This window comes from Castor canadensis, chromosome 18 (assembly GCF_047511655.1).
Source record: "Castor canadensis chromosome 18, mCasCan1.hap1v2, whole genome shotgun sequence".
Taxonomy (NCBI): Eukaryota; Metazoa; Chordata; class Mammalia; order Rodentia; family Castoridae; genus Castor; species Castor canadensis.
The window spans coordinates 3,778,709-3,798,271 of record NC_133403.1 but is presented as its reverse complement, the minus strand read 5'-3'; the positions used below and the strand labels follow the sequence as shown (position 1 = coordinate 3,798,271).

Genomic DNA, 19,563 nt, shown 5'->3' with positions numbered 1-19,563 from the left:
GCGGGCTGGCGCAATACCCACAAAGCTCCTCCCCGCACACCGCCTCCCTCTGTGGAAGCGCTCGGTCGGGAGCGGGGAAAGTTTGGACCGCACTTCGCTCCGCTTCGCGAGTGTGGGAACTTCCCGCCCGCGCTTCCCGGGGCCCGCGCTTCCGGGCGGCCGATCGTCGCCGGCCCTGGCGTGGCAGCATCCCCGGGGCGCGCGGGGGACAAAGCGCCCCAGGCCTTGGCGGCGGGGCCGTGGCCATCGCCCGGGACGTGGGGCGACCCGGGGTCGCGCGTCGATCCCTCCGGGGACCCCAACTTCGGGGACGAGCCGGGGAGAGGTCCCTGCTCCTTGCCGATCGCGCGTGTAGGGTCGCCTCTCCGAGCTGGTGACTTCCCACTGCCCCGGCGAGCGCTGGTTCCGGGGAGATGCTGGCCGCTAGCTGGCCTCGTGTCCCCTGTCCCCCCACCCCGCCCCAGCTCTCCGGGGCGCGCAGCCCCTTCTCCGGCCGGCGTGCGGGGTGCAGACGCCCCCGGCCAGGCCCCCGGGCCCGGTGTGGGGCTGGAAGCTGGGAGGCGATCGCAGGCGACTCCCGGGGATCTCACGCAGCGAAGCGGGGCCGCGAAGGGTGCGGATGCCGCCGGCCTGGCGGGTGCGCAAAGCAGGCTGGGGGTGGGGGCGGCGGGGCTCTGCACCCTGCGCCCCCCGCCCCCGCCCTCGCAGCCCTCCCGGCGGGCAGTGGGAGCCGCTGGCTGGCGCTGCGTTTGCATTGGTCCGGGGCGGGGGCGGGGGCGGGGTGGGGGTGGGTGGGGGCGGGGGGCTGGAGCTGCAGCCCCCGGCCCCGCGGGCGGGGTGGGGAGGCGGGGGCCGGCCGGGGGCTCAGGCTGCGCTTGCATTGGCGGAGCTGGGGAATGGGGGGGGCAGGAAGCGGGGGGAGCGGAGCTGTGGGGGGGGGCTGTATAAATAGGGAAGGGGGGGACGTGCATCCTCGACTGGGCGAGGGGGGGGCGCTCGGCACAAAGAAAGTGGAAAGTTTGCAGCGCGGGGCGGCCCAGGCGAGGGATCCGGGTGCGCACGTGCAGAGCCGGGGACACCGGGGCCCCCCACGCCGAGCTCGCCGCTTCTTTTTTTTTTTCAATCTGCAAGCGAGGGGGGGGTGTTGTTGGTATCGCCCCCTCCTTCTCCTCCCCCCAGGGGTGAAAGTGCAAGAGGAAGTGCAGCCGCTGCCATCTTTCCTCCGCTCCGAACACACGGAGCCCGGGGCCGCAGCGCCACCGCTTCGCCACCGCCTGCGCCCGGCCCGGGGAAGGACCCATCTTGCTGCCGCCACCCATCCACCCGCTCCAGCTGCCGTCGCCGCCGCCAAGCTCCAGGGACCCCGGCCCGCGCCACCGCCCTCGGGCGCGCCCTGCCGCCGCCGCCGCCGCCGCCGCCGCCTTCGCCTTTTGTTTCCTCCGCTCCGGCGCCCCCGCCCCGGCTCGCGCTTTGCAGGGGACGCAGCGCGCGCCCCCAGCGGACCCGGGAAAAGCCGCGGAGCGCGCGTGTGCGCGCACGCACTCACGCCTGCGCGGCGGACCTCGCCTCCTCCTCCCCGCGTGCGCGCGCCCCCCTCTTGGCTGCGCGCCGGCGCCGCCTGGCGGGCGGGAGGGGAGGTGGCGGGCGCGTCGGCAGGAGGGGCGCACCTCTTGGCTGGCGCACCCCGGGGGAAGGTAGACCGAGCAAAGAGGGAGGAGGGCAGGCGGAGAGAAGAGGAGGGCGCGATCCGGCGGGGGCTGGGGGCGGCTATGTGGGGGCCAGTGTCCCCTGCCGTCTAGACAAGTCCGATCCGGGCAGGGGGCGTGTGCGCCGGGCGCACCTGCGAGAGTCCAGATCGCGGGCCGGCACGTGCGGGGAGTGTGGACACGTCCACCGCGCCCCGCGTCTCGCTGCCTAGGGGAAGGGCGGGGGGGCGGCCATGGAGCGGGTCAGCGACGCGTCCTGCGGCCCGTCGGGTTGCTACACCTACCAGGTGAGCAGACACAGCACCGAGATGCTGCACAACCTGAACCAGCAGCGCAAGAACGGCGGGCGCTTCTGCGACGTGCTGCTGCGGGTGGGCGACGAGAGCTTCCCCGCGCACCGCGCCGTGCTGGCCGCCTGCAGCGAGTACTTCGAGTCGGTGTTCAGCGCCCAGCTGGGCGACGGCGGGGCCGCGGACGGGGGTCCCGCGGACGTGGGGGGCGCGGCGGCGGCTCCGGGCGGCGGGGCCGGGGGCAGCCGGGAGCTGGAGATGCACACCATCAGCTCCAAGGTGTTCGGGGACATCCTGGATTTCGCCTACACGTCCCGCATCGTGGTACGCCTGGAGAGCTTCCCCGAGCTCATGACGGCCGCCAAGTTCCTGCTGATGAGGTCGGTCATCGAGATCTGCCAGGAAGTCATCAAGCAGTCCAACGTGCAGATCCTGGTGCCCCCGGCTCGGGCCGACATCATGCTCTTTCGGCCCCCTGGGACCTCCGACTTGGGCTTCCCTTTGGACATGACCAACGGGGCAGCCTTGGCGGCCAACAGCAATGGCATCGCCGGTAGCATCCAGCCGGAGGAGGAGGCGGCGCGGGCGGCAGGTGCGGCCATTGCGAGCCAAGCCTCCCTGCCTGTGTTACCTGGGGTGGACCGCTTGCCCATGGTGGCCGGACCCCTGTCCCCCCAACTGCTGACTTCCCCATTCCCCAATGTGGCATCCAGTGCCCCTCCACTGACGAGCAAGCGAGGCCGGGGCCGTCCTAGGAAGGCCAACCTGCTGGACTCAATGTTCGGGTCCCCAGGGGGCCTGAGGGAGGCAGGCATCCTTCCATGTGGCCTTTGTGGCAAGGTGTTCACCGATGCCAACCGGCTCCGGCAACACGAGGCCCAGCACGGTGTCACCAGCCTCCAGCTGGGCTACATCGATCTGCCTCCTCCGAGGCTGGGCGAGAATGGGCTGCCCATCTCCGAGGACCCCGACGGCCCCCGAAAGAGGAGCCGGACCAGGAAGCAGGTGGCTTGCGAGATCTGTGGCAAAATCTTCCGCGACGTGTACCATCTCAACCGGCACAAGCTGTCCCACTCCGGGGAGAAGCCCTACTCCTGCCCCGTCTGTGGGCTGCGGTTCAAGAGAAAAGACCGCATGTCCTACCACGTGCGGTCCCATGATGGGTCCGTGGGCAAACCCTACATCTGCCAGAGCTGTGGGAAAGGCTTCTCCAGGTGAGAAAGGCGCCCTCTCCCGCCTCCCCACTTAGTCCTGCCTCCTGAGTCAGCTCCTTGCCAAGATGTGGGGGTGCGGGACCTGGTGCGTGTGCGCGGGGTCACTAGGCCTCACGGGAGGCCCCATGCTAGCTTTGGGGAGCGTTGGAAGGGCCCCGATCTTGACATCGTGTGGCCAAGAGCGTTTCTCTTCCTTCGGGCAAGTTCTTAGGGACTAGGCTGGCCCTGCTCTCTCTACTCCTGGGGGCCTGTGGGAAGGAGCGGGATTCCTCAGGCCACAGCCACCAGGGCCTCGCCATTCTTCTCCCTGGGCTCCCTTTGTGTTTCCGGCACCAGGCGTGGGGCCCCCTTTGGGGGCGGGGGGCGGGAGGCTGTCCCCGCCTGAATGGCTGCAGAGGGACGCACAGGAACAAGTGCATCTGGGACTCCTTAGCTCCCCAAGCACCAGGCCCCCCAGCACCAAGCGCTGAGTCCTGCAGGCATCAGTGGCCTCCAGCTCTGTCCCTCACGTGACCCTGGCACTGAGACGTAAAACCGGCTTCCTAATACTGTAATCTTTGATGCACTCCCACCTGGTGGCTGCAGAGCCCGATGCAACCCACAGAGCTCCAGGGGCAGGACCCCCTTTTAGAGTCTTTCCAGCAAGCCAGTTGGGGACTGAGGACTTGTCCCGGGGCAGAGGACTGTCAGGTTTTTCTCCTAGCAATATTCAGAACACGAGGTTGAATTTTAACTTGAATCCTAGGCCCTTGTGTGTGCCAGCCTAGTGACGGAGAGCTCCCTCAGAGGGCCCCAGCCGGGAACCAGTCTTACCGGTCAGACAGCCCCTGCCCTGCTGCTCGGGCGGGCATCTGGCTTAGTAGCCCAGCTGGGGACTTAAGGCTCCAAGGCTGGCCTCTGGGGACTGAATTCCATCCGGGTGGCATTCATTGGCTGTGGTGGCGGGAGAGGCTGGGGGGAGGGGAACACTGAGTTTCTAAGGGGCTTTAGTCTGGACAATGAATCCCACCCCCCACCCCCTCCGGGAAAGGCAGCCTCCAGGCAGCCTCGTCTCATTTTAGAGTGGAGGGGGGAGGGGGGCGGGGGGGGGCAGGGATTCTAGAAGTCATTCAGTTTCTGCTGGGGGTGGGAGGGGGGGTAGGGGGGGATCAGAGACAAACATTCACTTCCCCTCCCCCCGCAGAGAAGCGGGGCAGCGAGGCCTGGGCCTGTGAGCTGGAGCTGGGTGGTGACTTTGTCTTTGTCATGCGGGGGTGGGGGAGAGGGAGTCCAGCAGTGCGTGCGTGTGTGTGCGCGTGTGCGTGTGCGTGTGCGTGTGTGTGTGTGTGTGTGTGTGTGCGCGCGGAGGGGGGGTGTTGGGCTCTGGGCAAGTTTGTGTCCCCCTTTCAGTGTCTTCTTTTAAATTCCTTCTTGGTTCTCTGTTCCGCAGGCCCGATCACTTGAACGGACATATCAAGCAGGTGCACACTTCTGAACGACCTCACAAGTGTCAGGTAGGGGCCGGGCGGGGCAGAAAGAGAATGTAGCTGTACTCCCAGCCACGGCCATGAGTGAGCTGCTGTGTGCGGGGGCCGGCTGACTGACCACCGCTTTGCACACCTCCCACTCTGTCCCTCCATCCTCTGCCCTCCTTCTTTGTTCTTTACCCCAGCTCCCTTTCCCTTCCCCCATGGTTGATGTGCCTTCCTTCCTGGTCGCTTGGTCCTGGTCCCCACCCAGTCTTTGCTTGGCTTTCCTCTCTTGGTGTTTGCCAGTTCCTCGATTGGTGGGTCACATTGCTCAAGTGTCGTCTTAGGGGACCTGGCACCTTGCTGGACCTGGCTGCTGCTTCCAGCAGTTTGTAGGGAGCAGGGATTTTAAAAGGGCTCTTGGCAGTCCAGGTGTGAGTTGGAGCTCCTTCTGGGTCCCCTCAGCCTAGGGCGCAAAGCAGCAGGTTACACAGGACAGGGGCAGTAGGCAGTCTCTTCTCTGAACACCGACACCTGTTCAGAGCATCCTGAGCGAGGGTTTCTGGAAGAGTGGAGCACAAGGTGCGGGAGCAGGTAGGGAAGGCTGGAGTGGGTTGTCACCCTTGGCTGCGTGAACATCTGGGACCCTCCTGGCACGCAGAAGATTGGGTCTCCCTTCCTCGCCACTGAGCGTTCCTGTGCAGTCGGCAAACATGTCTCTTTCTCCTCGGTTGTCAGCCCTGTCCTGAGCAAGTGCCCACCAGCCGAGGGCAAGACAGGGTCGTGGGACACGGCTACAGCCGGGAACAAGCTGCTTCTCCTTAACCTGTTGGTGGTCTGGGGGAGGCTCAGGGAGACCGGCCGGGAGGGGCACATGTGCTGTAGTGAGGCGAAAAGGCCCAGGGACCAGGCCTAGGCACTGTGCACAGACGCCGAGCTGGGCAGCGAGGGTGGGCCTCCTGGGATCTGCCTTTGCCTCGCTGCCTTCTCTCTCTGTCTCTGATTCTCTCATCACAGAGCGCATTCTGACTCCCAGGTAGTGTGCTGAACAGCAGGCAGATAGGTGGAGTCCGGAGGGCAGTGGGGGTGCCGGTGGCCAGGGGGTAACCTGCGCTCTCTGCCCTTTTTCCAGGTGTGGGTTGGGAACAGCAGCGGCCTGCCGCCCCTGGAACCTCTTCCTAGCGACCTGCCATCATGGGACTTTGCCCAGCCTGCTTTGTGGAGGTCGTCCCATTCGGTTCCTGACACCGCCTTTTCCCTTTCTCTAAAAAAATCATTCCCAGCCCTCGAAAACCTGAGCCCAGCACACTCCAGCAACACTCTCTTCTGCCCAGCCCCGCCGGGATATCTGAGGCAGGGCTGGACAGCCCCAGAGGGCAGCCGGGCCTTTAGCCAGTGGCCTGTAGGCTAGCCTGGGCCTCCCTGGAAAGGGTAGACGTGGAGGGGCCGTGGGAGTGGTGGCTGGCCCCAGACCCCTACTTTTGGGAGAGGCCAGCAAGGTGGCTCCTGCCCGCCATGGCCAGCTCAAGGGCAGCAGGAAGTACTCTTCGGATCCCCCATAGCCTCCAAGCTTCTTTCTGGGCGCTCTCGCCACTGCTAACAGGAGGTTCCCTGGGCACCTGTCCTTGTCTGGGTGACTCTGGAGGTTGGTGCATTCCCAGGAGCCAAGCGCCAGCTTATCTGCTCCTCCCACTCTGGGACAGAAACTGCCTCCAGAGAAGCCACTGGCACAAGTCCAGCTGGGGTCAGCTGTGCCCTCTTCCCTTCCTTCTCAGACAGGCCCTGCTTTCACTTCTGGCTAGTGAAGTAGACGTGCGTGTTTTCGAGGTTCGTTAGCTGGTCTGCTCAGGAACTAAACTAACCAGTAGCTTTATAGTGGGCCACCAGTATGGAGTGCTAGGTTGATAAAAGCCGATGTAGTGCCCTTCCCAGATCCCCACTGGTGTGTTCTTCAGCCCCCTGCAGGCTCCGCAGGGAGAACAGGAGTGATGATAAAAGTTTTCATTCTAACATTTGAGGCTTTGTGTGTTTTGTCCTTGGTCTGTGTCATAACACTGACTTCGTTATCCCTTGGTGTACGAGCCCACTCCTGCACACACTCTCACAGACCTCCTGCTCTGCCTCTGGCCCTGTAACCACACTTTCCCTAACAAGGACCCAGCAGGTGACATGCCAGCTCTCATGGCCTGGGGTTAGTTAAACAGCTGGACACCCATTTGGTGCTGTGTGGTGTGCTGGCAGCATCAGCGGTGGAGATGGTTCTCTGGGAGTTGGTTTCTTGGGTCCCTGGCAGGCTGGGCACAGGCCATACCTCCTGGCCTTCCTGATGGCACAGAGGATGAAAAAGGCCCAGTCACAGAGACTGGCTGCCATGCTTGTGGAAAGGCCATCCAAAGGCAGGGTGACCCAGGCCTCCTTCAGGTTGGCCTGAGTTTAACTGGCTGGTCCATGTGCCCAGGCACTGCTGGATTTATGAGCTCAGGATGGGGACCCTTAATCCCTGCAGGGAATTCAGCCTGGAGCTCAGACACTCGAGCCCCTCAGATCTTTCCTGTTGCTTCCACTGGCCCCACTTCTTGGGCTGGTTAGACAAGAAGTGAATTGGGGTACACTCAAAAAAAAAGGGGGTTGGACTTCCACGCCCTGCCCTCACTCTTCTGGACGGGAGGAGAAAGTTACTGAGGACGCCCCTGAGGCTGCCAGCCTTGAAAGGCCACCAAGGGTGGGATGTGCACTGCTGTCCTTGGTGCCCTTTGGGTCCTGTTCCTAAGCTGCTCACCTGTCAGGAAGTGTGGGAGGTGAGCACATCTGGGGCTCAGTGTTGAGTGGTGATGCCCCAACTCAGGAGGGCTGGGCTGGGGCTGCAGGTGTGCCTCCTACCACTAGCAGGCTGCTTAAGCACCACAGGCAATCGGAGCATTCTGCTACCAGCTGGCTTCCTTCACGTCTGGGTGCCTCTGTCTTCCGCTATCTGCAGGAGGGGGGTGCTTTCTCCTGAGTCCCCCAGCATGGAGGTTCTGGGTGTCCCCTTTGAGCTCCGTCTCTCCTTCAGCCTCTTCTCTCCTGGGTCCGTCTGACCAGGCTCTTTGATGATTCTGTGTTGTCTGAACTTCTGGCAGGCCGAGACTTGGATTTGTACACTTTGCACAATTTCCCCAGAACACCTTGGGGACTCCAGTCACAGAGGGTCAACCCTGGCACAGAGAAGCCAAGATTTCTCCAGCTGGGCTTTGTAACACAAAGTTTTTGTTGTGTCTTTTTCTCCCTCAGAAGCAGATTTGCATCTGTGATTATGTTTGCTCAGACTGAAGTTAGCTTTCATTCCTTGAGAGACAATCAGTGGAGGACAGGGTGGGGAAGGCCAGCATGGTCTGGGCGTTTAATTCCGCTCAGCTAATCCCCAAATGGATAATCCACTTGAGGGAATTGAGGCTTGGTTGTCCATCATCTTTAGGTGGCAAAGCCTGACAGGCAAAGACTTTAGCGGACGGATCCCAAAAGAAGGCTGGCAAGAGAAACAAGGCCTCCTTTCATACCTGTCTAGTGTGAGGGTCCCCTCTCCCGGGACCCTTTCAGCTCCATCTTTCTACACCTGATTACTTTGGTTCCTTTCGGGTCTGAGGCTCCTCATCACTGGAGGGACGGTCCTTGGGTCACTGGCACAGCCCGCTCTCGCCTGTGGATAAACGGACAGGTGCGCCCCTTCTCCAGGTGGGCTGGAGAACAGTAGTAGGCTGGATCTGAGTTTCTTTTCCCCTGGTGGCCCATTGTTGGGTCACAAGGTCCCCTTGGCTGAGGTGGGGCCCACCTGTCACCATGACACTTAAGTATCCAGGATGCTTTCTGAGCTGCCTAAGTGCTGCAATTTCCCTGCGCGAATTCTGTCACCTTTCTCCACCAGGGAGCCCTGGCTCCTAAGAACTCTCCTGAGAAGCTAGCTCTACTGACCCTCGAGCTAGTAAGGACACAGGCTCAGGGCTGGCTCACGCCCAGCTGGCCTGCATTCTCAGGCTCTCAGAGGAGCCATGGTGAGGGTGTCGGGACCACCGCCTCTCTACAAGTGGAGTCTTATAAAGTTAGCTCTCAAAGGAGTCAACTGGACATGAGAAACAGATAAAAGCAGTATTTCACCAGGATGGACACACTGCCCTGTTGGAGGTTGTAACGTTTACTTAACAGGACGATGACCAGGAAAAATAAGGCCTGCGTTAATGCAGATACTTGGGACTGGGGTAGTCGGGGTGTCACTTTCTACCTGCACAGTGTTGCTTGTATTCGCTTCTGGCTTTGGTTGATCAGTAAGGAGATGACAGCTGTTTGTGTGTGGTGACAGTGTTCAGATGCTTACCTGAGATCTCAGGTTTTCAGGGTCCGTTTCTTGTAAGCAGGAAGTAGATGCAGTTCCACTCTGGCACGTTACTGGGGGTGAAGGTTCTTCGGTGCGTGAACAGTCCTAAACAGCAAACACACACAGAGACAAGAACGAGTCAAACTTGAACCCTGAACCTCGCCATAAACCAAAGCAGCGCGAAAGCCACTGGATTCGCTGTTCTTGGGCTTTCTGACGTGCTGTGTCCCCCAGGGCTGGGGTGCCTTTGCACCCTGCCAGAGGAAGGGATCTTGGCGAGAGAGGTCAAGTCCTCAGGCCCAGCAAATGCCTGGTGACCCGGGGCCTCGCACCGGATGCACATGCTGACCTTCAGCACCTGGGTCACCTGGCTCTGGGGCCTGGCTGTGAGTCAGGGCTCACACCAGGTGTGGCCATAGCTACGGTTCCCTGGAGTGGCCACACGGTCTGCCTTGGAGGGCTGCTGTAAGGATAGACTGGGTGAGCCCAGGGCCTGCTCAGTCAAGTGTGAGTGATGATGTCACACTTCTCACCTTAGCATGTCACACATGCTCCCATGTCCCCGACTTCGTTCTCCGAGAATTCCCCATACTAGCACATTCAAAGCTATCATTTTAGGGGCTGTGTTTCCGATTCAAACTCAGGAGAATTCTTTGAAGTCATCTCTGCTTTGTCCTGCCTGTTCTATCTACCTGTGGCTAAGAGTGATGTCACTTTTGGTTTTTTGTTAGGATGGAGATTGGAACTTGGGGCTTGCACTTGCAAAGCAGGTGCTCTACCCCTTGAGCCATGCCTCCAGCCCATTTTGCTCTGGTTATTTTGGAAATGGCATCTTGTGAACTATTTGCTTGTCCAGACTGGCTTTAAACCTCTGTTTTCCCAAATAGCTGGGATTACAGGCCTGAGGCATTGGAGCATGGCTCAGTGTCACTTTTGAGTGAAATGAATACGCAACAAGGGGAACCCTGGGACAGAGAAGAGGGAGACTGGTTAATATGGCCGTAACTCATATGTGAGTCACCTGTGGTCAGTGTTTCAAGATTAGGAATGAACAAATATCGTCTTCTCACTCCACAGAGGAGCCATGTTCTAGGCGTGTCTATGGTAAGGAAGCAATAACTCAACTCAGGTGTCCCATGGGAAGACATCATAGGACGTAAGAGCAGCTTTTGGCATTCTGAGTAGAGCCTGAGCCAAACTCGAAAGCTGTCTTTCTAAGGTAGTCAACGACATGGCCAGAAACTGGTTTTGCCTCGTGACACACTAGGTCGGGTGTGCAATGCCTGGTTTCACCTCATTCTGTTTTTCTTTCTCAGACCTGCAACGCTTCTTTTGCCACCCGAGACCGTCTGCGCTCCCACCTGGCCTGTCATGAAGACAAGGTGCCCTGCCAGGTGTGTGGGAAGTATTTACGGGCAGCGTACATGGCAGACCACCTGAAGAAGCATAGCGAGGGGCCCAGCAACTTCTGCAGCATCTGTAACCGAGGTACTCTCCCCACTGTCTTGTCCCTCCGGAGGACGGCCTGAGCTGGTGTGGGAGGCCCAGGGGGTCTCGACCAGCCTTCCTCCCACTTACTCTGCGCGGCCCTCCCTTCCCTCTGAACAAAAAACGTCTTCGTCACCCAGCTAGCTGTTTTCTAGCCCTTCCTTCCCAAGAAGCTTGGGGTGTTTGGAAGGGAGGCCCCATGAGACTACAGATGGGAACAGAAGAGGTGATTCCTGAGCTTGGGGCCAAACGCACCTGCTGCTCAGGTGGCAGGGTGGAATACCTTTTGCAAACGTGAATGGGGGAGTCACTGAGCCACCAAGTCGGATGTAAAGGGCATTCAGTGGCGTATGAGATGGAGCAGTCAGGGAGTGAGGTTGAACAAGATGAGACAAGGTAGATCGTGGCCTTTGTGGGAGATGGAGGTGGAAGGTGCTCCAAGCCCGGTGGTCTGCTTGAAGATGAGCTTGGCCGAGGTGGTGTCTAGCCATGGCAGCAGTGTTTTGTCACATGAAGCCAGGCCTGTCCCTGAGGTTCCGCCAGGTCTAGGTGGCTGTTGAAGTGCTTGAAGTTTGTGTCTGCAAGAACAGGTTCAGTGGAGACGTGCTGACGGAGGTCAGGGCCGCTGTCTGTAGGCATGAGGAGGTTCTGCTCTGCTCTGCACAGTGCGCTTACTTTGGCTGGGTGGGGACATTACTGGAACACTTTCGTCCCAGTGTTTTTGTAAGTATGGGGTATGGCTTAGGTTGAGCACTGATCCAGGATTCAAGGGAGCCAGGGTTTAGCCCCAGCTCCTCACTGTGTGGCCTTGTGTAAGCCTGTTTCTTCTTCTCTCAAGTGGAATTAAGAACCATCCCTTCCCATCTACAGTCATTGTGAGGATCTCAAGATATAAGGTGGGTGAAATTTCTGAACCCACAAGGAGCTGCATTTGGGAGAACCCATCCTGACACTCCTAACAGTGGTAGAAAGGTACTGCTCACCCTGGTTTGGACCAGGTACAATGCCGGGTAGGCCTTGGCTGGACTCCTGGGCGGCTGCCTGTCTCCATGTGTCTATCTAGAGGGTCCTGGTGGAGGGAAGATTGCTGAGTGGCTGGGTTTTTTTGGTGTCATGGGCTGCACACCTGAGGTTTGCCTTGAGGGCCACTGGATGTCCATGTTTGTTCCACTAGGAACCATGCTGGGAAAGAGGGGAAGTAGTACTTGAAGCTGATTAAGCTGTCTGTCCTGTTTTCTGATATGTCACAGTCCATTTCTGGCAGAGCTCTGCCCACTCTGTGAGCAAGCAGTGGGGTTGAGCATGCAGGGAGAGTTACCAGGATAGTCTTGACCCGGGCTGCTCCAGAAAAGCTGGTTTCTTGCTTCATCCTAACCTGGCTTCCTGACAGTACCCCCAAATAACTTGAAGCCTGCTGTAATGTTTCATCAGTAGACTTTTGTCAAGTTTTCACTATTGAAGTCACTTGTCCCAGAACTGGGCCAGAGGCTGAGAACCAGTAACAGTGGAAAACCAGACAACAGAGTAAGAACTGCAAACCCAGGGCCCCTAGGAGCCCAGCTCAGAAGAGCTGAGAGCAATAGGGAACAACAGGAAAGACGACCCAGGTAGGACACAACTGATGTGGCAAAGCCGACAGCTATTTTTTCCCCAAGAGCTGGTAAAGAACACTTGAGCAATATCCACAAGTTACGTGACTAGTGGGACAGGGACTGTAGAAGAGTAAAACCAGAGGCCACCTGGTCTCAGAGAAGCCACCAGAGGCCACCTGGTCTCAGAGAAGCCAAGGCCAGATCTGCATTATGGGCTGAACAACTTTGGGTCCAAGAGTCAAAGCAGAAAGTCCTCCAGGAAGACAAAGAACAGCCCTGGAGCCACGTGTACTTAGGAGAGAAAACAGTGGAGTCTGTCAGAAGAGGAGCAGGGTGCTACCTTTATACTCACTCCCTAGGCAGAAATAGGAAGAGACAGGAAAAAAGAAAACAAAAGAAAGGAAGGAGGAAAACTTTTTCTAGGAAGGGGATAAAGGCTCCTTCTAGACACTGAAGACATGGAGACATTGAAATCAGAATGCAACGAGCCCTGTGTCACCCTTGCCCTGTGGCCACCAAGGCTATGGATATAGGAATTGCTTGACTAAATGAATGTTTTCAGGGCTGAGTGTGTGGCTCAGTGGTACAGTACTTTTGTGAGGGTCTGAGTTCAAATAAGATAAAATTAACAAGTAAATAAATATTTTCTCTGCAAGGATGCAAGCAAAGGCTAAATGACAGACAGCTGGTCAGACCAGGTAACACTGGATCAGGTGAACTGCAGGTGCCCTCTGACAGCCTTCCATCCCAACAATTCTTAAATCATCGACTGCCTATAGACCTGCAATCCTGCCTTACTTGGTCTGTGTCACAAAGAAAGACTCCTGGCTGTCAAGAATGGGAAAAGAGAAAGGCAGCCTGCAGGCCCTAACCACGCACTTGAGTCAGATCCAAGTTTAGGACACAGATGACCCTGCCTTTGGCCTGGAGACCGAGCGGGATGTGCCTTCCACCATCTGTACAGAAAGATTGTTCGTGGCAGAGGGAGATATGGCTGGAAAAGCTTGTTCCCACGTTCTCAGGTTGAGGAAATCAGTTGGGCTGAACAGTGGAAAGGAGGGAAGGGCCTGGTCTGATGACTCTCTTTTTAAAATTTCTGTAGCATACGTGCTGGCATAGCTTGTCAGGAGTCTTAAGTTCAACGGAGACATTTGGATTCAAACAGCATTGCTGAAAAGGAAGCTTCTCTCTGTCAGGTGAACACACAAGTGGATGGTCACGGACAACGTGTTGTTCTCCCGGACTGACACAGTCCTACTGAGCAGCTGGAAATGATTCCTCCAGGGTTTGGACACAGGAAAAGCAGCCTCTAATCTCTGCACAGATGTGGGACTGGCCAGAGAACTCGTTTCTAGAATGTGAAGTGCAGGGATACCGGGCAAGAAAATGCAACTGAGGAGCAGTTGCTAATGAACTCATTTCTGGAGAGAGCGGGAGGGTGGCTTGTTGGTCGAGTTGAAGGTCACATGTACACTCTGCACCGTCATCATGTGGAAGCCTGGATCAAGCTGCCTCTGGCTCTTGGTTAATCAGTGGTGAGTGGGCGGAGGAGTTTAGAATTCTGGCTAAATATGTCTGGCTTCAAAGATGCATTCTCAGAAAGTCAGCTTCTGTTTCATTGCATCCCTTGGCTGCTGAGTTGCTGTGTTTGAATTCTGGGCTTTAAGTGGCAGCTGTAGATCCTTCCTGCCACCCCAGCAAGCAGTTTTGCTACACATAGTACAGTGTGCAGCTGGAGTGAAGTCAAGAGGACCCAGCCACGTTTCAGAAAACTGCTCTTCAGGAAAGCATGCGAAGTTTTGATTGAGTATCTTTTTTGCTCTATCCCCCTGGTTCAGTTCTCCCTCCCTCCTGTCCTCTTCACTTTGATTGCAGCGGGCTGTTCTGGCGTGCCAGGGGAGGACTTCATACTACTTCAGAAGCCCCACAAGGGATTAAAAAATTCCCTTCTAAGGTGGCATCATATTAACAAAAGTTCTGATAGCCGGGCATAGGTGGCTCATGCCTGTAATCCTAGCTACTTGGGAGGCTGAGATCAGGAGGACTGTGGTTCGAAACCAGTCAGGGCAAATAGTTTGAAAGACCCCCATCTCCAAGAAAATCAAGGCAAAACATTCAAGAGGTAGAGAGCTTACTTTGCAGATGTGAAACACTGAGTTCAAACCCTAGTCCCACCGAATAAAAAGGAAGTTCTGCTATCTGGTGCTGGGTGTCAGGCCGGTGTCACCTGGTTCTGCTTGGCTTGGAGGTCTCCACAGCACCAAGGGCCAGGACTGACAGCCTCTTTCCCACTAGCCTTGTCGACTTACTCACTACAGCCTCCTTCTTAGGAATGTCCTGTTCCCCGGTGACTGGCCCCAGGCCAACCACTTAAATTGCAGCACAAGACGTCTTGTACCAGGCAGGATAGGGTGCTACCACCTGGTCCAGGTGTATCTTTGAAGTAGCTGTGTTGGGAAAGAAAGGAAAATTCCTCTGATCCTGCATTTCCCTCCAGAACCACCAACTTTTGCTGCTGTTGGAGTATTTGTAAAACCAAGCTTCCTTGCAGGCCACCCCTGTCTGCCCAGCAACATGACAGAGTGTTGGTGACAATGAACCCTACTGCAAAAGTCCAAAGGATGCTTCTAGGGTCTTGGCCCAAGACACAGGATCCTCTAAAGAGACTTGCCAGTCATCCAGGGTGGCACACTGTCCTGGGTTGGAGTGAGCTGTACACGTGACTGAAAGTCACTTCATCTCATCAAGCCTCTTGTTTGTTCATCTGTAAAACACAGCAATTCTCCACACACAGGACATTAAGAAAATTCTGTGGAATGGTGTGTGTACCATCAGCGTTTGCTAAACACGAACCTTTGTTACAGTCCCAGTGATGTCCAAGATGCTGTGGGGGGGAAAAATGCTACAACAATTCAGACTTCATTTTGTTCACTCCAGCCTCTGACCCTGTAGACCGTGGCTCTCACCGTGCTCTTGTGACTGCATAATTTTAAAAGAGAATGGATGTACCTGAGAATGTGTCGGCCAGATCTGGAGTGAATTAAAGGGACGCTGTCAGGACACTGGCATCCCAAACAGACCTTATACTGAAAAGCTATGATTTCTGCTAAAGGCGCTTTCTGATCTTGACTGGGGCGGGAGAGGGGGGGAGGGGGAGGCGGTTCAGTGGCAGACCTCCTTCGTGTGAAATTCAAGACGAAATGCTTTCACTGACCTACCTGGTCCTGTGTCCTTGGACTTGTGGCCACTGTGAAAGTTGGCCCAAGGTCTGTGCCTCCCAGTGTGAAGATATCTTGTGGCTCAAATTGACCGAAGTGCTGGGGAGTAAGCTGGAACAGCTTCAAGGTGGCTGGATTGCCCCTCCTTCAAAATAAAGGCAAAGAGACATTGACCTTGTTTATTCTTCTCTAAGTGAACCTGGCGTATGCTCCAAAACCAAAGCAAAAAGCCCACGTGGATGAATAAAAAATGACCTTGCTCCTTTAACATAATTTCCTATTTTTGTTATTCTTCAGAAAGTCTGAGTAGTTAACTGAATTCAGTTACTCTGAAGATAGGACGTTAACAAAAATAGAACATATCCTATCCGATAGAAGAAGGGGGACCCTTGAAGGCCTTCTTTGGGGATTTAATTTTACCTGCATGTGGTCTCCCTGTGACAAGTGTTAAGCAGCTTTCTGCTGGCTGGAGTCCTGGGGCTGCCCTGGAGTCCTTGTCTGACCACATTTCTAGCCATGATCCTGGGGCTGGGGACATCCGCTCAAACCACCTGCTACTGATGCCCAAAAGTCCACAGGCTGCTGGCCATGGTCCCTTAGTACGACCTGCAGGGGGCACTGCAGTGACGCTCATCCTGAGCCACCAGGCTTTTCTGGTTGCAGCTGTTTTTGAGCCAAGGAAGGGGCCCCTTCTAGGTGCAGCTGACCTGGGAATGCTAGCCAGAGCGGCCGAAGGAGAGGCATGGGGGAGCAGAGAGGTAGCTCTTGCTGGCTGCGGGATCTCATCTCCTTTTGTCTTGTTTAGGTTTCTCCTCTGCCTCCTACTTAAAGGTCCATGTTAAAACCCACCACGGTGTTCCCCTTCCCCAGGTCTCCAGGCACCAGGAGCCCATCCCGAATGGGGGAGCAGCATTCCACTACGCCAGGACCTATGGCAACAAAGGCAAGCGACCCCTTGCTCTGCACTTCGCTTCTCTGCGCAGACTGTGTTGTGGGGGCGCTGTGCCGGGTGTGGGGAGGCGGGAAGGCTGCCAGCTTTCTGGCTGCCTTGAGGAGGCGCAGAGGTCTGAGTGGCAGTGGCCTCCAGGATAAAAGTTACCATGGGTCTCTCACTCCAAGGCACTGAGTGAGGTTCTAGGGCACTGCCGAGATCGAGCCCCCCCGCCTCCTCTTCCCCAGCCCTCCTTCCTCCCTCCTGGCGGCCCCCACTGTCTGGAGCCCTGCAGGGATACCCCAGACCCCAGGGCAGAGAGAGGAGCCTGCATGACGAGTCACTGTGGCCTGTCCACTGCCTGTTGCTCTATAGGATGGCGTGGAGCTGCAGCTGAATGCTTTTCCTCACTTGACCCCGTGGGTGGTCGGGAGCCATTGGCTGGCTTCTCCCGTGACAGAGGTAGCTGGATACCGTGTGGCCTGTTCCGGACAGCCTCTGGCTGCGCTGGTGAGATGCATGGCAGTAGATGAGCTCGCGATTGCCTCTGACTTGGAGCTGGTTGTGGAGAGCTCCCAGCCCCAACTCTACTGTGGATTCAGGTTCTTCGGTGGTGCGTCATTGTTGTCGCCTCCTTGGGATGAGCCAAGGGGCTTTGACAGATGGCAGATGGCAGAGATGGCATGCTCCACGCTCCCATCACAGATCTCCCATCCCAGCCTGGCTCTCTGGACCCAGGCAGGAAACTGCTAGTTGGTAGTAGATCCCGGTGTGGGCAGGCAAGGCAGAGCAGTGAGGGTTGTCTCTTGGCCTAGCTTGTCCTGAGTCCCTGGTTGGGGATACCCAGCTGATGGAGTTGTTCAGAGTTGCTTTTAATCTATGCGTCTCGGCTGCATGGCTCTGGAAGGGTTTTGGCAGGAGGAAGGTGGTGAGGCAGGACTTGCGTTTGGAGTGACTTGTGTCTGAGCCATCTGTGGGTCTAGTTGAGTGGAGGACGTCACGGTTCTGGTTCTGCTTGCCTTGTGAGGGTCGCAGCTAGTCTGGTGCAGGAGATGAGGCTACTGTACCTCCTGGGCATCCTCAGAGTAGTCATTGAACCCCCCAGAGGCACCCAAGAGAGTTCCTAGGAGGTGTGGGTCTTTGAGTTGTTCTGGGCGGAAGCAAAAGAGGTCCCCTCTCTGTACCCCTTCCTTGAAGCAGGCTGAGATGATGGTGAGCAAAACGTGCACCTGCATGAAGAGTCCACTGCGAGGGAGGCTGGAGGCTGGAGGCCCAGGGCCCTGCTGCGTTGCCCCCATAGGCACTCCAGGCTCCCGGGCAGAGCAGCTGAACGTCCATGGCTTCTGCCAGGGCACTGGCTTTCCATCATCTGCCCTCCATAGGCCTGTGAGCTGGCCTCTCCTGACCCCTCTAGGAGGGTGCCTCCAAAGCCTGGCCTCACTTCTCCCTTGTGTTTTCTTTCTCCATAGAAGGCCAGAAATGCTCACATCAGGATCCGATTGAGAGCTCCGACTCCTACGGTGACCTCTCAGACGCCAGTGACCTGAAGACGCCGGAGAAGCAGAGCACCAATGGCTCTTTCTCCTGCGACATGGCAGTCCCTAAAAACAAGATGGAGTCTGACGGGGAGAAGAAGTATCCGTGCCCTGAATGTGGGAGCTTCTTCCGCTCCAAGTCCTACTTGAACAAACACATCCAGAAGGTGCATGTCCGGTCCCTCGGGGGCCCCCTGGGGGACCTGGGCCCTGCCCTTGGGTCCCCTTTCTCTCCCCAGCAGAACATGTCTCTCCTCGAGTCCTTTGGGTTTCAGATCGTTCAGTCGGCGTTCGCGTCATCTTTAGTAGATCCTGAGGTGGACCAGCAGCCCATGGGGCCCGAGGGGAAGTGAGGCAGATGCCGTGTCCCCAAGGACACGGCCATCAGGGACTGCTGAGAAGTGCTGTGAATGCGGAGGAAGTGATGTCTTTGGGGTCTGTAGCTGAGAGATTTTTATTTGTTTTTAACGCCCCCTACACCCACCCTCGCCCCATTTCCTCCTGATCACCCCGCGCCCAGTGGTCTTTAGAAATGGGCTCATCTGATACTCTGCAGACGTACCTGTGAGGCCCGGCTTGCGACCAGGGCAGAAAACACTACATAGGCCTCTAAGTCAGCACCACTCCCGGTTTCTCTTATGTGCAGAAGCCAGAATTCCTGGTGCTCAATTCTTAGTGACCCCAACCCCAAGCCCAAGCCCAAGCCCCATGGCATTCTGGGACCTCAGAGATTTTGGTTCCTTCACACTTCCCCAATTCCTATTTCCCTTCAAAAGAAACCTCAGTAGGGTCTCCGCACACTCACACAACCTCGATGCCCAACTGTTTTAAGGAAGCCCGAAGCCTGCAGCATCCCACGGACCATGGGTGAGTGCCCTCCAAGAGCCCCCAGGCTGAGCCCTTGACCTGGAGGGCCTCCCACCTTCCTGAGCCCTGCTGGAGGCTAGCATTTCACTGCTAGCCCGATAAACTCAGCTACTGAGGACGCCCCACCCCAAATTCCATCTCTTACACAATCTTAACCATTCAACTTGCTGTTGGGTTCTAATTCTATAATTATTATTATTATTGGTATTATTTTTAGGACCAGTTGTAGTGAATTGCTACTGAAAGCTATCCCAGGTAATACAGAGCTCTTTGTAAACCGCAGTCACACGTTAGGGTTAGTATTAAACCTTGTTTAGATGTACCATAATTAACTTGGCTAGTTGATCGTTTGAAGTCTATGGAAGAAATAGTTTTATGCAAAATTTAAAAAAAAAAATGCCAGTCTGGTCAGGAAGGTAGGAGGTGTCAATGCTGTGGGGAGCCAGGAAGGTCTAGAGCCAGCAGGTAGGGACATTGTGTACCTTGACTGTGTCACGTGAGCAAGTTCAGGTTGACCTTGTGATGTGAATTGATCTGATCAGACTGTATTAAAAACATTAGTACCTTGCTCTGCCTGCTCCCCTGAGTCTGGTTTTTTTGGGGGGTGGGAGGGCTTTGAGACCCCTGTACCTGGGGTGGGGCCAAGATCCAGGAGACCTCTACAGCTCTTCATTGCAGCAGCCCCACTGAGACCGACAGGTGGCCATTCCCACTGAAGCCCTAGCCACTAGGATTCATGCATTTGTTCAAGAATATCCACTACTTCTCTCTCCTCACTGGCTGTGTGCCCAGGCAGGGTTTCAGGCCCTGTGCTGAACTAGATAACCCCTGTGGAGCCCAGTACAAGAGAGAAGTAACAAGTGGGCAGGTTTAAATACGATTTTGGGTGCCAAGAAGTACAAAGAAGACATGGCAGGGTGAAGAGC

At 56.9% G+C, this 19,563-nt stretch overlaps 1 protein-coding gene and 1 long non-coding RNA gene across 8 annotated transcripts in view; one reads left to right on the top strand and one right to left on the bottom strand.

Annotated features, from left to right (window-relative positions):
* The first annotated feature begins 1,773 nt into the window (after window positions 1–1,773).
* Patz1 (POZ/BTB and AT hook containing zinc finger 1) lies at window positions 1,774–19,205 on the top strand. Of its 4 annotated transcripts, none has more exons than XM_020180215.2 (5): window positions 1,774–3,210; window positions 4,640–4,703; window positions 10,323–10,494; window positions 16,110–16,247; window positions 17,705–19,205. In XM_020180215.2, the coding sequence occupies exons 1-5, from the start codon at window positions 1,940–1,942 to the stop codon at window positions 18,121–18,123; spliced, it is 2,064 nt and encodes a 687-aa protein (XP_020035804.1). In that variant the 5' UTR covers window positions 1,774–1,939; the 3' UTR covers window positions 18,124–19,205. The 4 variants fall into 4 exon arrangements, with proteins under 4 accessions (XP_020035804.1, XP_020035802.1, XP_020035801.1 ...); XM_020180213.2 differs by having other exon boundaries at window positions 1,776–3,210; window positions 16,175–16,247; window positions 17,705–17,884; XM_020180212.2 differs by lacking the exon at window positions 16,110–16,247 and having other exon boundaries at window positions 1,784–3,210.
* LOC141418775 (uncharacterized) overlaps window positions 4,663–19,563 on the bottom strand; it is a 38,648-nt gene continuing 23,747 nt past the window's right edge. For 2 of the 4 annotated variants that reach the window (XR_012443406.1, XR_012443404.1), the window contains exons 4-5: window positions 15,305–15,449; window positions 4,663–9,111 (exon numbers count right to left, since the gene is read on the bottom strand). This is a non-coding gene — a long non-coding RNA (uncharacterized lncRNA). The remainder of the gene's footprint in view (window positions 9,112–15,304; window positions 15,450–19,563) is intronic. The other 2 variants (XR_012443405.1, XR_012443407.1) reach the window with 2 other exon arrangements.

Bases quoted from the DNA above. Each gene is read 5' to 3' on its own strand.
- Patz1 (XM_020180215.2), top strand. From the start codon at position 1,940: ATGGAGCGGGTCAGCGACGCGTCCTGCGGCCCGTCGGGTTGCTACACC. The intron at 10,495-16,109 runs GTACTCTCCCCA...TGTCTTGTTTAG, and splicing joins CTGCAGCATCTGTAACCGAG to GTTTCTCCTCTGCCTCCTAC. The intron at 16,248-17,704 runs GCAAGCGACCCC...CTTTCTCCATAG, and splicing joins CAGGACCTATGGCAACAAAG to AAGGCCAGAAATGCTCACAT.